The 16,485-nt window shown below is 34.2% G+C and overlaps 2 protein-coding genes across 2 annotated transcripts; one reads left to right on the forward strand and one right to left on the reverse strand.

Annotated features, from left to right (window-relative positions):
* Positions 1–492: 492 nt before the first annotated feature.
* LOC148864787 (MATH domain and coiled-coil domain-containing protein At2g42480-like) lies at positions 493–5,305 on the reverse strand. Its single transcript, XM_088980436.1, has 6 exons — positions 5,185–5,305; positions 4,946–5,075; positions 4,148–4,317; positions 2,612–2,897; positions 1,893–2,056; positions 493–746 (listed from the first exon to the last, which is right to left on the reverse strand). Exons 1-6 carry the CDS (start codon positions 5,198–5,200, stop codon positions 583–585), a joined length of 930 nt encoding a protein of 309 aa, XP_088836562.1. The 5' UTR covers positions 5,201–5,305; the 3' UTR covers positions 493–582.
* A 2,165-nt stretch (positions 5,306–7,470) lies between these two features.
* Positions 7,471–15,277, forward strand: LOC148864788 (uncharacterized). The gene is made up of 6 exons (XM_088981496.1): positions 7,471–7,523; positions 7,703–7,832; positions 11,970–12,139; positions 12,904–13,201; positions 13,319–13,485; positions 14,948–15,277. The coding sequence occupies exons 1-6, from the start codon at positions 7,487–7,489 to the stop codon at positions 15,109–15,111; spliced, it is 966 nt and encodes a 321-aa protein (XP_088837622.1). The 5' UTR covers positions 7,471–7,486; the 3' UTR covers positions 15,112–15,277.
* The last annotated feature ends 1,208 nt before the right edge of the window (positions 15,278–16,485 follow it).

Genomic DNA, 16,485 nt, shown 5'->3' on the forward strand with positions numbered 1-16,485 from the left:
GGCCATGTTTGAGAGTGCTTATAGAATAAGTGCTTATTCAAATAAGCATTTATTTACATTTGGCACGTAGCTTTTTTAAGTGCTTATTTCTTTTTAAATAAGCACTTATTTTATATTAGACATTTGGTGGTCTTTTTCTCCAATAAGCTTGTGACTCTTTTGTCTTTCATTTTCTCAGTCCAAATAAGCACTTATTTTTAAGCACTCCCAAACATAATCTTAGACTGGTCTAAAATAGTCCAGAGGATTCATTGGATTGGATTGGACCTGATCCATTTATAATAAACTCATACTGGACTAGATCAGATTGGACTAAAACCAATCCAATTGAAAGCATTGGCAAGATTGGCATTTGCATTTGATATATTTTTACATAAGGACAAAAGAATAATTTTTTTTATTAGGAATATGTTTAGTCGTTGAGGAACAAAATGAACCAGTGATTTTGCAGAAACAGGGTGGATTTTGCATTGTGTCGCCAATTATACATCATTTGATCAATATACGACTTTAACATGCTTATCCCAGATGGTTTTACAGATATCCATGATTTGTGAAGCTCAAGCTATACATGAAATCAATTCACGACATTTTATCAACTACTGCAATAATAGTAACCTCTGCCTCGAGGATGCAAGTATCATTCACTAGAAAACCCTTTTTTGGGTCTTTGAGATCGTTAAGAGGAACCACATCAAACCAACCCCAGTCACTACTTGTGGAAACATATTTCTGAAGATTAATAGCTGCAAAGATTTGGGAAGAATAAAACCCACAGGAATGAGGGTTACATCCATGTAATGATGATGCTAAAATGGATGAAAGAAACACTAGGGTTAGGGATGAGCAAAAAAACCGAAAAACTGAATTGATCAAAAAATCAATTGAAAATGAATTAAAAAATCGGTTAATTAAGTCGGTCGGTTTGGTTTTGATTTGATATTTTTAAAAAATTAAAGGTTTCAATTTGGTTTCAGTTAACCAATATAAAAAATTAGCGATTAACTGAATCGACCGATATACATACATTTGTATATATATTTATGTCTATTTTATATATTATAAATTAATAAATATGCTTTATATATAAATATATATTTATAATATCTGAACCAAGTATCAAAATTTCACAATGTACCGGCCAATATGTCTTGTATCGGTGCCTCTTTAAGTTGGGTTTCGGGGCTTAATTGACTTGTTTCATGGGGTAAACAGGCCTTATACCGACCTCCCTAAACAGGTTTAATTTGAAAAAAAAAAAAACTAAAAGGATAAAAATAAAAGCACCCAACAATACAGGCCTTGCTGCTAAGAGGGGTGCAATCCCTGTTTGATCATTCTTGTTTCCTTTTTTCTTGGATTGTGACTGCTATGCATATATCAAAAGTTTAATGTGCAGTTTGAATAAAAAAACTTGTTTCCAATTAATAATTGAGCTTACACATAATCGGTGCTAGAAAAGGGAGTAAGTTTAATCTGAAAATTATTCTACTGGGATAATAGGTTAAATTAGTTTTGTATTGTGGGATGTATCAACTTGTATCAATATTTAGAGCCTTGATCTGAACAAAATTTGAATAGGGGTTGTATCCAAATTTAATTTGATAAGAAATAATTGACTTGTTACTTAGGTTCAGACTTGATTAGAATCCCAATAAATTTATATACAATTATTATGAATTTACTAAATTAAATATAAAATAAGTAATATATATTATACATAAAAATTATATTTATCTAAATCCCAAATCCTACTTATATAAAGAATAATAACACAAAAAATGGTCTTTAAGTTTATTTCATTTAAAGACCATTATTGTATGCATATGTATATTATATATGCATGTTTATATACATAACCAGAATCAAATTTAAAAAAGATTTAAATTCACCTTTTTCAATGTGTTTTCCATCAAGCTGGTTCACCACCCGTAATTTGCATTTCACATACACTTCCTTGGAAGAGGAAAGGGTTGCTGAATTTGTCAAGGACACAAATGCTGAAAGACTATTGTCCTTTCTGAGCCCATAACCCTTTGGATAAACCTCAATTTTCCTGCGAAAAGAAACAGAAAAAAATTATATATATATATATATGATGAATGATAGCAAAATCGTAAGGTGCCAATGATTAAGATACATGTGGGTTAAGGGTGCCACTTGGGTTGGGTTGGATTTGGAATTTGTTAAATTTCAATGGACCCTTAAGCTCAATATAATTAAAATTCTTTTAATTGGGGAATCCGAAGTCCAAATTTTAAACTTGCATCCCTAATATAGGTGCAACATGGATGGGCTCTGTTGGTCTATTCAAGGATGATGTCCAGGCCCAGCCCAAAAGTTCTGAGGTTTTTAGCATAAGACCGGTCCGAGCATAAAAAGCTCAGCCCATATAAAATTTTGGATTAAACTGGTCCCAGGTCAGGCCTGCCCAAGGTGCAGCCCTAAAGGCCTAAACATAAATTAACATACAACAACAAGCAGAAAACTATAGACCCATTTATTATTTGGGCTGAAAAAATTCCTATATAAGAATGCTGAGAGCAGTGTAAGGTTCAAATAGGGATTCATGCAAGTAATGTAATGTCTCATGTCCAACATTAATTTATACCATTTGTAGTCTTCAGCCACAAACTCTTCTGAATGGTAAAATGCATTGACTAACTGTGAGAAGTGTTCGATCTTCCAGGTATATGTAGATGGGCTGGTCTGTTTTATCAGAGACAAACACTCGCCTTTTCCTGTATTTTTCATGACAAAAATCTCTACTCCAAACACACATGTATCGTCTACAAGATATCCAAATGAAGAGTCATGGAAGACTGCGAGCTGCAGGAATTGATCAAAACCCCATTCTGTCTTCATCCCATGAAAGCGTCTCACTCTTCCATCAGCATCTAAACACAGCCAATAACGATAATGAATCTTCTTTAATGTACTTACTATATTGGTATATAGAGGTAACATTTAAGCCCTGTTTGTTTTTCGATAAATTACTTACTGGGGTAAATGCAATTAATTGGGTAAGTTTTTCTTGAGAAGCACTTACCCGGGTAAGTGCATTTTTCTATGTTCTTTTATTTATCAGATAAATAAGACAATGACTATTTTAGTCATACAAATCTATTATTAAAAGGGACATTTTTGTCCCATTCAAGTGTTGGCAACTTTTCTCTTAGGTGGGAAAGTTATTTACCCACCGGGTAAGTGAACCCAAAACAACAAACTTTCCCTGGCCCCAACATAAATCTAAAAATAGAATATGGAGTTCTTGGTCAATGGGAACCAAAATCCAATTGACCAACTTTCCCCCTCTCAAAATCCAAAAAAATAATGCCCCTTAAATTGTTCAAACAGAAACACCACTAATGTTGCATAGGGGCAGAACACCAAATTGCACAACACCTTGTAGAGTGTGGTGTGGAAATTCCCATGGGTACCCCATAGAGTGAGTCCCACATGCGCCCCACCACTTATCTCACCCATGTATTGGGAATATCTTCCCATGACAAGTACCGCAGATGTTCACAATGCACGTTGGGATGTGTAAGAGGGGTGTGCTTTGTGGGGAACCATTCTGGACCTATTGATCTAATTGTCTGAAATAGAGGTGTAAATCGGACTGGACCGGTCCGACACGGCCCGGAATGATGGCACACAGGTCGTGCCAGGCTTGACGTGGGCCGGGCCAGCACGATACGTCCCATATATACTATTTATATATATTTATATATAATATATTACATAAATTATTATTATATAATATATTAATAAAATAAGCAACTTTTTTTCATTTTTATTATACTAATTCATTTAATTATTATATATAGAAACAATTGTATACAACAAAATTCATATAAAATTAAAATTTTAAGTTTTTTCTTTCATTTTTCTAAATAAATACGCAAAAATAACTTTGGCCCGGCTTGGGCCAAGGCTTGGCCCATGAACCAGTCCAACCCGCGGTACGGCATGACTCATGACAGCCTGCGGGCTGTGCCGGCACTGCCCACTTTACACCTCTAGTCCGAAATAAGTTATTAGAACTTTTTTTGTGTGATAATTTGATTTTAAAGGTACTACATCATAAATAAAGAAAAAGTCTTAACGGGTATGAACAAAAAAGGGCATAAGGGTATCAGGTTACCCTCAAGCATCAAGTACTTGTCACGAAGCTGATCATAAAGAAAGAGCTTGAAAATCACTTTGACCTCCCAATAAGAAGGGAGAGAACTTGTTTCTGCAACCCCCAAATACAGTGATAAATGATCCTTCACACCCTTGTTCTTGTTCCCCTTCAGATGGAGAGACAGTTTCCTGCAATAACAATAATCATAACTTCTTTATATAGATTTCCCCATTAGGGGGTTTCATAGTCCAATCCAGGCCTAGGGCCACACTGCCACAGGGCCAACTTTGGCCCTGTCCTATCCTCTGTCCCTGATCAACTCCATAAATCAGTGGTTGAGCATTTTGACTTTAAGTTCAGATGGTATTTCTATGTGGGAAAGAGTCATGCTTCAAGAACAATGCTTGAATCATATTTTCACATTCATTTTGGTTCTCAAACCATATTTGGTAATCATATATGATATATAGATTGGACTTGCAACAGGTGATAAAAAGAGAGAGTAGACTAAAATGGTTTGGGTATGTGCAAAGAAGATTAATAATCACATCAGTTGGAAGAAGTAATTTGTATTGAAGGGACTAGAAGAGCTCATGATAAATTAAAAAAGACATTGGTAAAATCTAAAAATAGTAAGAAATGATTTAAGTATTAATAATTTAATAGTGTATATGTCTTTAAATATAATGAATTGATGAAATGATGAGACTGGACGATTTTCCCTGAATTAAAGTGTTTTAACTTCTATTATAGAAGCAGACTGAGCTCGATTTCATCTAAACAAAAGAAGTGCACGAGGAAGCAAATTAAACAAACCATTTGTAGCCTCCAACTTCAAAATCACAAGAGTTCCATTTATCTATTGAATTCTTGGCAAGGCTCGAAAAGGACTGAATCTTGAAGGTGTAATGAATAGGCTTATCTTTCCTAAAGGTTCTTCTGGTTCCTGTAAATTTAGAATAAACAAGATGAGTAAGTTAATTCAAGAAATAACTAATACTACAAATCTGTGATGAATATATTTGTATTTAGAGAGAGAGAGAGAGGGAGAGAACCATGTTGATTATCCATGAATTTGCAGAGCACAGTTGATAGAAAGCAGTCAAATTGTATTGCCTTCGCAAGGGAGATTTCTTTATTTTGTTAAACATAAATACTAAGCCATTTTGGTACTTTTATTCCTTCTCTACTCATTCTTTTTCAATTTGGTAATATGCCTTTCTTACTTGTACCGTATGCTCAACTTCTTAACACCCGGGTAAGAAGATGCTTTTCTAGTGTTAAGCTATACCTGGACCAATAAAAACCTAATGGCACCTACTTCTGATTTGCTTCACTAATGAATTGATGCCAAGTTGGTAAGTTCTATGTCACTTTATACCCTACATAGGGTCTGTTTGGGAGGGTTAAGCTGAATATTCAGTTAAGCTGGTTCAGCTGCTTTGAAGGTCTCCAGATAATTTATTCAAAGAGGCTGAAGCGGATAATCTTTCAATTGAATGACTGACTAGCAGCCCATTTAAGTCCTCCGGATTTTTCACCAAACATAAGTATATAACTTAATAGCCGGGACCTTGTGATGCATGGGCTTTATTGAATGAAACTAAAATGGGAAAGGAGTCACTACAAGAAAAATGGTCTAAGCCGGTGGTTTAGACCCGGCGGTCTTAATGACCGCCACTGTAGTTCTATCTAAAGAGGTGGTCTCAATGACCGCCACTATAGTCTATTAAATCAAAGTAAAACTATAAGTGAACATGGATTAAGTTGATCTAGAGCTAGAGCCAGGCTAGGTCATAATGATCATCCCTAACTATGTTTGGTTTGAGGGAAAATGCAACAAAAGGAAGGAAAAGGTAGGGAAATCTTTATAAACCTTGCACAGGTTACCTTGTCTTTCCCTTCCTTTCCCTATAAACCATTGACCCGATTGAACCACTAAAATACTTGACCCAGTGAAAGATTTTCAAGTCAATTTTTTATTTTTTATTATTTAAAATGTCATGGGCTGATCTGTTCAGACCAAATGATCGAATCACTAACTTGAAAATTAGTTTCCTTAAATAATTTACTTTATTTATTCAATTGCTTAATTTACATAATTGGCTTCATTTACTTAATTATCTTACTGTGATTTATTTAATTTAATTAATTAACTTTATACCATCATAGATCCTGAAGAATAACTTTATGAAAGTGGCCTTTTCAAACTTGAGCTGTGTCACATAAGCACGCTCTTATTTTTTTATTCATTGTCTAACAGATTTGCTAATGCTAATGTCATCTGTTTTTACCTTAAAGTGGCCAATTTATCATAATGTTTTTTTTTTTTTTTGAAAAGTTCAAAGGTTGTTAAAGAGAAAAACAAAACCCATATATTGCCAATACTAATTAATAAATAAGACAATTAACATTCATTTAAATTCAATTTCAAATTAACTTTTTAGTCAATCAAATGCTCTATCTATAATAAGGTTCATTTTCTCTCAATTTTCCTTAACAATGCTTATGTATCGCATGGGTCGTACAAATATCAAGCCATTTAGTACTTTTATGCCGTTGTTTATGTTGGAATAAGATTCTTTTCTAGTATTAAGATATACCCAAATCACCTTGTTAAGGCAAGGACATATTCCAAAGCACAGAAGGTGCTAATTGGCTCAATTAGTAAGGTCTTTGGTTGTTTGTGGCAGAGAGTTGGGATCTAATCCTACCTTCACCAGGGTTAAGGGGTTTATGGATCATGGGGATGGGCTACTTCCTTTTTGTAGTTCCATGGAATCAATCAATAAATAAAATAAAACCCAGGCCAAGCAACCCGGGTTTGGCCAAAGCTCAAGGGATCCAATTCTATCCCTACCTAATACTCATAGTTTGCAGGCAATATGACTGTCCAGGATTTTAAGCTAAGATTAGAATAAAATGTTATTTGTCATTTTAAGGAAAACCCACAGTTAGGGGCCATTTGCTGACTGCTGGAGTGGCTGAATTGAAATACCTATCATTTTGTTCTTCTTGTGGTTTCTTTAATGGCTGAATCTTAAATTGGATAGATTACTATATATTTGAATTATTAATTTTTTATGCACTATAAGGCAAAGTAATAAGTTGTTCAGTTCAGCAATTTTCTATTATCAATGGCCCTTTAATTACTACAGAATTGGAGTTTTTTCTTTATTATTAAGCTCGGTCTCGGACTAAGAGTGGAATAAAGTTGCCTCTTTTTCAATGAAGTAATGAAGATGGTATACAATAGATTCTTCTTTCGTTTTCTACTATCAATATACAGTAAGTTTTATTCCTATAAAACAAACTCAAGTTTGACTAATTTATGTATACAATAAGTTTCTTAACATTATGGAAACCACACAAGCAATCTCCAGCCCGGAAGATGGTACTCTCTCTCTCTCTAGATCTATGGGTGTACTCTTTTTTTTTTTCAATTTTGTATAATTTCTCTTCTTCTATAGTGCAAACCCTCTGAACCACAACAACTTTTTTTGTGCTATGTATCCACCTTTCTTTAACTTCTGTGTTTGGCGTTCTTATCAATATTAAATTTGTTTTCTCCAGGAGTTTCGCGATCAACTAGAAAAGAAACTCCCATTCATTTCACAATGAAAATACAGTCATTTTCTTTACTTTCAAAGATTTCGATGGAGAGATATGAGTCTGACCATTTTGAGGCTGGTGGCTACAAATGGTATGTTCTCTCTCCCTCTCTCTCTCTCCCTTAATGACTTTGATTTGGAGGCATTTGTAATCACCAATTTCTTAATAGAAACATATATTTAGTAAAATTCTATATCTATATTAGAAAGAGGAAAGAGAGTAGGTGAGGGATCCTCTAACCACATATATAGCTCACACACTTCTGTTTATCTATTTTAGAAAGAGGAAAGATGATAGGTGAGGGGTCCTCTAACCACAGAGCTCGCACGCATCTTTTGTTCCTCTCATTTTTCACATACGTGGTTATCTATTTTTAGTTAATTAAACTATAAAAATGTAAGTTAGAAAAGAAAAAAGCCCTCTTTTAGTCTTAATTTTTTTAATAAAATCCATCATTATTCTCTAATAAAATCATACTTAACCCCCTCCCTTCATAGTTAATGTTTGTAACAACCCCCCCCCTCCCAAATTTCCTTTTAAATCTCCATTGACCTCTCTTAACTCTCTTAATAAAGCAGGGGTTGCAAATCAAATGGGTTTGGTCAGGGTTGAGAGCCAACCCAACCTTAACGTAGAACCTAGGGTTGGAAATTAACTGATTTCAAAACCCAATTTTGCCAATCCAAACCTAATAAAATTTCTATTTAACCCATGTATTTGTATGAGTTTACTTGCTAATATTGTTGAGAAAAAAGAAGAGGAAAAGAGTGTCAAAAAAAGCAATGCATGAATAGGGTGGATAGACATGGATACATTAGAATAACTCTAAGTAAATCCCGGAAAATTCATCAATAGTGCTAAATTTAAATCTGAAAAGACCATACATAATGTATATACATAGAAAAAAATACAAGCGGGTAGACACATATATATGCTTTAGAAGTGTGATCTATAAGGACACTTGGGACACTTGGGGATCTATTCTTATTATTAGAAAATCAATATAAGTGCACTTAGTTTTTTTTTACTTTTTAATCAATCTTTATTTTAGTGATTTGTTATAAAAATAATTTAGTTATTTAGTGTATTGGATTAATTATATTAATAAATTTTAACAATAATAATAATAAATTACTACTAATTACTTAATAAAATAAGTGCTTTTCCATATGATCTATTAGTGTTCTATTTTATTTATTTTACTTTGTTAATGTTAAATATTATATCTTTTTGCAAATATTACTTAAATATTTAAAATAAATATTAGTAAATGTATAAAATTAGGTTTTAGTCATAATTAAATTAATTTAAGCCTAAGCTCAAGGTTTAAGATTTTGGGTTGGGTTTGGGTTGATCCTCAACCTGACCCAACCCAATTAAGTTGCATCCCTACGAGCAATGTGACATTTGTAATTGGACCGAACCAAATCGAGTAAAATTCATGCATGCATTATATTGAGCTCTTAACTATATTTAGATAATATTTAGATAATATTGAGTTCTTAACTATATTTAGATAATATTTTAGCCAGAGAATCATCTAGGAAACTAGTTCTGTTTCACCCTTAATCCATTATTTGGCCAAAAACCATTGAGTTGGTCAGCAACCTGCTGATTCGGGTGGTTGAATCATTGACATGTTCGATCTGGACAATGGCTTTTTGCCATTTTTATTTTAATTATTTTTTTTTTAATTTGGAATGGGCCATCTACTGACTCGGAAATCAGTGGCCAAAGCAATTCTAATTCTAGGTCGGTTTTTAAAACATTGTTTTAGGGTACACAGTTGGTTTGTAGGCTCAGTTTTGAAGGAGTACAAATACAAATATGTACAGTACAAATACATTCAAAATAGTACAAAATACAAGGTTTTGCACTCTACATATTTCTATTTGTACTCCTTCCAAATGGAGTCGTAATGTCAGATTTGCTTCTATACTTTTGACAAACTCTCTTAGTGTGCATGATGAACGAATGGTCTTTGGGTGTTTTGTCTTTCTTTTTTTTTTTCTAAAGAAAACCCTTGTTGAGATGATAAATTTTTGAACAAAAGGGTAAAATACAGAGTGGTAGTAGGAATGTCAATGGACTTGGAGAGTTCAAAACCCAATTCAACTCTGAATCTGATTATCCCAGATTTGAATGTTAGAACTTGCTTCTAATTAATAATCAGATTGGATGCGATTAAAATCCAAGTCAGATAAAATTTATTATTTTATGTATATATGTAATATAATTATATAAAGTTTATAATTGATAAATTAAATATTTTATATTTATAAACATTTATTATACATATATAAGTTAAAAATATTTAGGTTTTTAAAACTTTTTTATTTTCTTTGGTCATTTTAAACACAATAAGATGGTTGTACATTAAAACCGAGTCCAATCCAAAATCCAACATGATAATTGGAAGCGAATGCGGATCTAGAGGTTCTATAATCGGATGTAGATGCAGTTGGAACAATCCAAATTTGATCTGTCTACAGCCCTAAGGGGTAGTGATAGTTAGGTCTCTAAACTTTCATTTGTGACAGAGCTATCTTGTACTTTTGGATTCCAACAATACATTGCTCCCATGATTGGTATTCAATCAGTTTTGAACTTTTATAAGACCATTTTTCCCTCCTAGTGGTGACTGGTGTGATGCATGGGATCCTGTTTAAAAACATAATTTTTAAGGGAGAAAAATGAAGCAACAGTTATTCACCAAAGTTTTTTATATATTTATTTTTTTTACATGTAGAATAGTAGAAAAAATAATTATCTTTTATGTTTTAGTAATTGAACTTCAAATTTTCCTTTTTATATAGCTTATATCTTATGAGAAGCACATAAACTGAGGGTGGCTCAATTGATATGTTATGTAGATAGTTGTAGCAGAGACCTAGGTTAGGGGATGTACTATCCCCATTACGTAACCCTATAAAGCCAAAAATGTGCTTAGCATGAGATTAATAAGCAAATTAAAACAAAAAAAAAAACAATTTCAAAATTAAACCTATAAAGGTAACCAAAGAGTCGTAAATTCTTCCTTATTACATTTTATTATTCAACCAGAACAATCCTCAATTGAAAAATGATCAATTACAGATGTAATTTGGGTGGTCTTGGTTTTAGGACTTGTCAAAATTCGAGGGGTCCAAGCATCATGCAATAATGCAAATTCTTCAAATGGGGTACCTGACTTACAACCCTAAATTGATTAGCAGCCATATGGGATTGGTCTTTCCTCAAAGAACGTCAACCTGATCCACCGTGCCAATTGATAGTGCTGCAAATAGATGGGATTGAATTGGATATAGGTAGATCCAAATTTCAGATTTAAACAGAATGTTATCAGTCTGATTTATATAGGATTTGAATCAAGTTCAAATAGGATGGGATGGACTTCAGTCAGTGTCATACCCGTTCTTTACAGCCTTGCATTGGGAACATTTCCATACTTCTGTTTTTTATTTCATGGGAAGATATACCCAATGCAAGGCTATACAAGCTGTTGGAACGGGCCTTGCACTGACTAAATCCGGTCTCAAATAGGACATTGAATGGCATTAATAAATTAAATTAAAAACTCAGAATATTTTATATTATTAATAAGAATTAACAGAAAAAGACATTAATATTGTAAATCATGAACAAAATAAATTTTATGAAACTTGAACAGATAAGTCTAGTAAAAATGCAACATTCAAACCAACATTACCAATAAGATAAATTTTAAGTGTACATAAGAATACACATTTAAATTAAATCAAATTAGATATAGGTGGGTCTATATTTGGTCTAATTATAACCAGGTCGAATATATAGAATGCAAAACTATGTATTTTGTATAAATTTGTACTATACATATTTGTCTTTGTACTGCTTCCAAATACAAATATTTGTATATTAGGCTAAATTTGGAAAGAATACAAATACAAATATGTAGAGTGCAAATGCATATAAAATAATACAAAATACAAGATTTTGTACTCTACATATTTGTATTGGTACTCCTCCCAAACTGAGCCTTAAAAGAAGCGTAACTAGGGTTTGTTCTTTAGATTTCATCAATGCATAAAATCTTCTATACTTTGGCCTTGAAGCGTTTGGGCTTTAGGCATTAATAATCTTCAGCTAATTTAGTGAGGCATTAAAAAAATCCTCTACCTGGCAATAGCTAAGAACACGTTTTTCAGAACTGTATTTTCTTACCCCTTTCTTAAATTTTTTTTTCAAGGAAATTAGCACTCTACCCAAGTGGAAACAAGAACAAAAATGCCAAAGATCATCTTTCTCTCTACTTAGTGATGGCAGAGACGAATACACTCCACCCTGGTTGGGAGGTTAGTGCTGTGTTTCGATTGTTTTTGCTCGATCAGGTGCAAGACAAATACTTGATGCTTCAAGGTACCATCTTCCCTACCACAATAGCCTGTTGAATTATTAGGTGCTTTCCCATTCGGCAGGGTTGAAAGTATGGGCCAACATGGGCCGAGTTCGCTTTTGCTCATATTATAAAGGAGTTTCATGGGGCCGGTTCTTATCTGGTGTTTAGCAGGGACCGGTTCTTTTCTCGTAATTGAGGATACGAGAGACAGAAAGTATCAGTTACTTGCCCGGGTAACTCATACCCTCCTGCAAAGTGGATAAACAATCTACTTGCACACTGATAAATTCTCTCTCTCTCTCCCACCGCCTCTTAACCTAGGTAATTGTTACACACAAGAATACTGTAATGTCACTTATCCGGGCAAATTTTACTTGGGAAACGGTTGCCTGGGTAAATTTACTTACCCAGATAAGGAAAACGAACGGGGGCTGTATATTAAAACGATGTCACCTGTATTATCATGAGAAGGTTAAGATTCTATAACCATGAATGATGTGGCATTGTCATCCACCATCAAAAGGAGCATTCCTTCTTTACCTGAAGGAGCCGAAGTTCTCTTTCAAGTGGGATTTATTCTATTCATATCTAGAAAGCATTTTGATGGGGCCAATAGGCCTCCATATGTTCCGCTTCCACCCATATATTGATGGGTTATGTAGTTTCAGCCCAACAACCCCTGAAAGTTGGCACAACCAACCGCTTTTTCTGGGTGGCCCTGTTGGGGGTAAGTTAACTGGTCAACCAGTAAATTCTCGTCTTACATTGCTTGAATTCCTTACAGAAACAAAGGCAACTGTGAGTGGTTGGCGCTTTCGTGAGATGAAGACTGAGTGGGGTTTTGACCAATTCATCACGCTCAAAGAATTCCACGAGGCTTCTAATGGATACCTGGTTGAGGATGTCTGTGTGTTCGGAGCAGAGGTGTTTGTTTGCAAAGAAAGAAGCACAGGCAATGGTGAATGTCTATCAATGATAAGGGACGCTATCACTTACAAACACACTTGGAAGATCGACAACTTCTCAATTATAGATAAAGAATGTGCTGAATCTAAAGAGTTCAATGCAGCTGATCACAAATGGTACGAATGAAGTCACAATTTCACTTGATATTTCTATCTCCTTTTTTTCTTTTTACTCACTTACTACTGTTGGAGTTGGAGCTCCATGTCTTTATGTAGAGTTGATTTGGTGTGCAGGAAGGTGAAACTCTATCCCCAGGGAAAAGATGATGGCATGGCCAACAGCCTTTCTTTGTACTTGGCTTTGGTTAATTCCAAACTCCTTCCTCTTGGTGGCAAAGTTTATGTGGAGTTCACCTTGCGCCTAGTTAACCAAATATACGAGAGACACCAATTTAGTAGAGGTAAAGATATGGGAAGAATATTATTTCATTATTGTTGTTGTTGTGGGAAAAATATATAAATTGCTGAATATTGGATCGAATTAGTTTTAAATTTTGGAAATTTCAAACCCGATACATAGCTCAAATGAAATTATTGTTACAAGTTTTGGAATTTTAGGGAAAATTTTCGATTATTTTATTAATAGGTCAAATTATTCTATTACTGTTCAGATTTGGTACCAGTTGTGATGACTGAAAGCAAAACATAGACCCCAGGTTAGTTTGGTTATTCCGGGCTCAAGCCACTTAAGTTGGAATGGAAAGGCACCTTCCACCATATGTAAATATATACTGCCACATAAAATTTAGGGTAAATTACTACAACTTCCCTTAAGTTTTTGATCATTGCTGAAACTTCTCTTGAAGTTTGGTAATTGCAATAACCTCTCCTGAATTTTCTAACACAGTTGCAAGTAGAATCCTCTCTATTAGAATATTCTAACAAGAGGCATGAAAATGTCTATAAATACCCATTAGTTACTTTTAACCACAATGCTTGTTTTTCAAATTTTTTCTTCATATCAATTAGTTGCAAGTAGACCCCTATCTATTAGAGTCTTCTAACAAGAGGTATGAAAAGGTTCAGAAATACCCATTAGTTACTTTTAACCACAGTGCTTATTTTTCAAATTTTCTCTTCATATCAATTAGTTGCAAGTAGACCCCTCTCTATTAGAATCTTCTAACTAGAGGCATGAAAATGTCCAAAATACCCATTGGTTACTTTTAACCACAATGCTTATTTTTCAAATTTTCTCTTCATATCGATTAATATCCCAAACTTTCCAATTTCTTGTCCAAAATTGATTTATTTTCCAATTTTTCCCTTCATACCAATCGGTCAAGGGTAAACCAGCCTCAATAGTAACCACATGGATATTTTAGATATTCCTGTGCCTCTTGTAAAAAAGATTCTAACAGACGGGGCCTACTTGCTACTATCTCAGAAATTTTAGGGGGGTTTTAGCAAAAGTCAGAAACTTGAAAGGAAGTTTCAACAATTTATCCTAAAATTTAATATAGAGATTCAGCGATGGATCCCACTAATAAATAACCAGCAGATTAACACATGGTTTAAGTTTACTTGATCTAATTAAGGGCTGGGCTGATGCTCATTTCTTTTTATTTCTTTCTTTTTTTTTCAACTCCAAATTTTATTCAGACGGAGGGATGGCCATCTTAAAATTTTACTAACCAATCATAAACATCATATTTGTCAAACGCTTAAGTATGGGAATAGTAGGGTTTTTTTTTTTTTTTTTGCTCTATGAGATGACTAACTATATGGATCAAACGCCTAAAATAGAATTATCTACTCCAAATGCAATTGATGATCCAAATAGAGTAGTGAAATAAGCTTGCTCTATGTGCCAGCTATATATAAAATTTAGCTTTTAATTTTTTTTTTTTTTCACTTTTTCAGTTAATCATTGGTTTAGTGGATCAAGCCGGGTTTGTGGGTGGTCGAGGTTCATTGCACTTGATCATCTCAATGAAAAAACTTCGGGATATTTAGTTGAAGATAGATGCATTGTTGAAGCAGAGATTACTGTCTTTGGAGTGAGTACCACATTATCGAAAACATAGAGAAAGATCATCACTGTATATCCTTGTATAAAATGGTTGAGGACATCTACGTTTGCTGAATTACTGTTTGGGAAGCAAAGAGGAATATATAACTGATCATGTATTGTATTGGGGATATTCTGTAATTGTCCATGAAATAAAGTTAAAAACCAGGTTTTCACTGAACTATTTTATGCATTGTAACCAGAGTAATTTTCCATTCATTATTAGTTTCTTTTTGAGCAATGAATTCAGATTTTTTAAGCCAAAAAAACGGCGTTGAAATTCATCCAAATCAAAGCAACATTATTCAATAGACACAGCTTAAGCTTTTAGGTTGAATGATTTATTAATATGGTATCAAAGCCCATTAACCAAGTAGCACAGGCCTTGATCCTCACCACCCCATATACGAGGCAAAAATATATCAATGTTTTTAACCCCCGTTGATCCAGATGGTCGAAGTGTCACCTAACCCTTTCTTCGGGTTTAGTTTCTCTAAAACCCATCATTCGAAAAAAGAAATAAAAATAAAAAAACCGTTCACTTGGTCAAAACCTGCTTGACTCAGGCGATTGAATCATTGGCCTGCTTCACTTGGTCCTTAGAGTTACGGAAAACAGGTATAGAGCCTTGGGGGGTCTAAACTAGACCTGGCTTGCCCTTAATAGGTCCATACCCTCTTTTTGGTTGTATGATATGAAAAATCTAAAAGCAAATAGGATTAACTTGTTATCCCTCAGTGTGATTCCCCAATAGGAACACATCTTTGGGCATGTTATATATTACTATGTATAATGTATTAAACATATCCCCTAAATTTTAGAAAATTGACTTACCTCTACTGTTTAGAAATTTGATTACATTTGTTTGGGGTAGAAAATCGAACTGGGGTAAACTTTATACCCCGGTTCGATTTTAAATGTGTTTGGTAAACATGTAATTTTACACCGAAAATCGGTGTAAAATGTCATTTTGAATTTTCTTTACATCAATAATCGATGTAATATACACTTCGAAATTATCGATTTAAATTTAACGTCTCTTTCTTCCTCTATCTCTCTTCTTCTTCTCCTCTCTCGCTCGTTTTCTCTCTCTTCTTCATCTTCCCCCTTTTTTGTCTTTCTCTTTTCGTCACGGCCACTGCAACCGGCGGCAGATCTGAACCCTCCTCCGAAGGGAGAGCCGGAGAGGACCCAGTCGGCCCCTCTGGCTGCGACTGGCTCCATTGCGAGTGATCTCTCTCTCTCTCTTCTTCTTCACCCGCCCCCCTTTTTCTCTTTCCGTCACTATCGCTGCAACCAGTTGCAGTGACAGATCTGAACCCACCTCCGAAGGGAAAGACAAAGAGAACCTAGAAAGAAGAAAAACGCTAGTCCCATCAACCCCTTCCGC

The sequence above is a fragment of the Nelumbo lutea genome, chromosome 3 (genome assembly GCF_056320005.1).
Source record: "Nelumbo lutea isolate HS-2025 chromosome 3, American lotus-T2T, whole genome shotgun sequence".
NCBI classification, from domain to species: domain Eukaryota; kingdom Viridiplantae; phylum Streptophyta; class Magnoliopsida; order Proteales; family Nelumbonaceae; genus Nelumbo; species Nelumbo lutea.

Excerpts from the sequence above, each read along its gene's own strand:
- LOC148864787 (XM_088980436.1), bottom strand. Across the intron at positions 4,318-4,945 it reads GAAGTTGGAGGCTACAAATG|GAAACTGTCTCTCCATCTGA; the intron begins GTTTGTTTAATT and ends TTGTTATTGCAG. Across the intron at positions 2,898-4,147 it reads CAAGTACTTGATGCTTGAGG|ATGCTGATGGAAGAGTGAGA; the intron begins GTAACCTGATAC and ends GGCTGTGTTTAG.
- LOC148864788 (XM_088981496.1), top strand. The coding sequence starts at position 7,487 with ATGGAAACCACACAAGCAATCTCCAGCCCGGAAGATG. Across the intron at positions 7,524-7,702 it reads AATCTCCAGCCCGGAAGATG|GAGTTTCGCGATCAACTAGA; the intron begins GTACTCTCTCTC and ends TGTTTTCTCCAG. Across the intron at positions 7,833-11,969 it reads GAGGCTGGTGGCTACAAATG|GAAATTAGCACTCTACCCAA; the intron begins GTATGTTCTCTC and ends TTTTTTTTCAAG.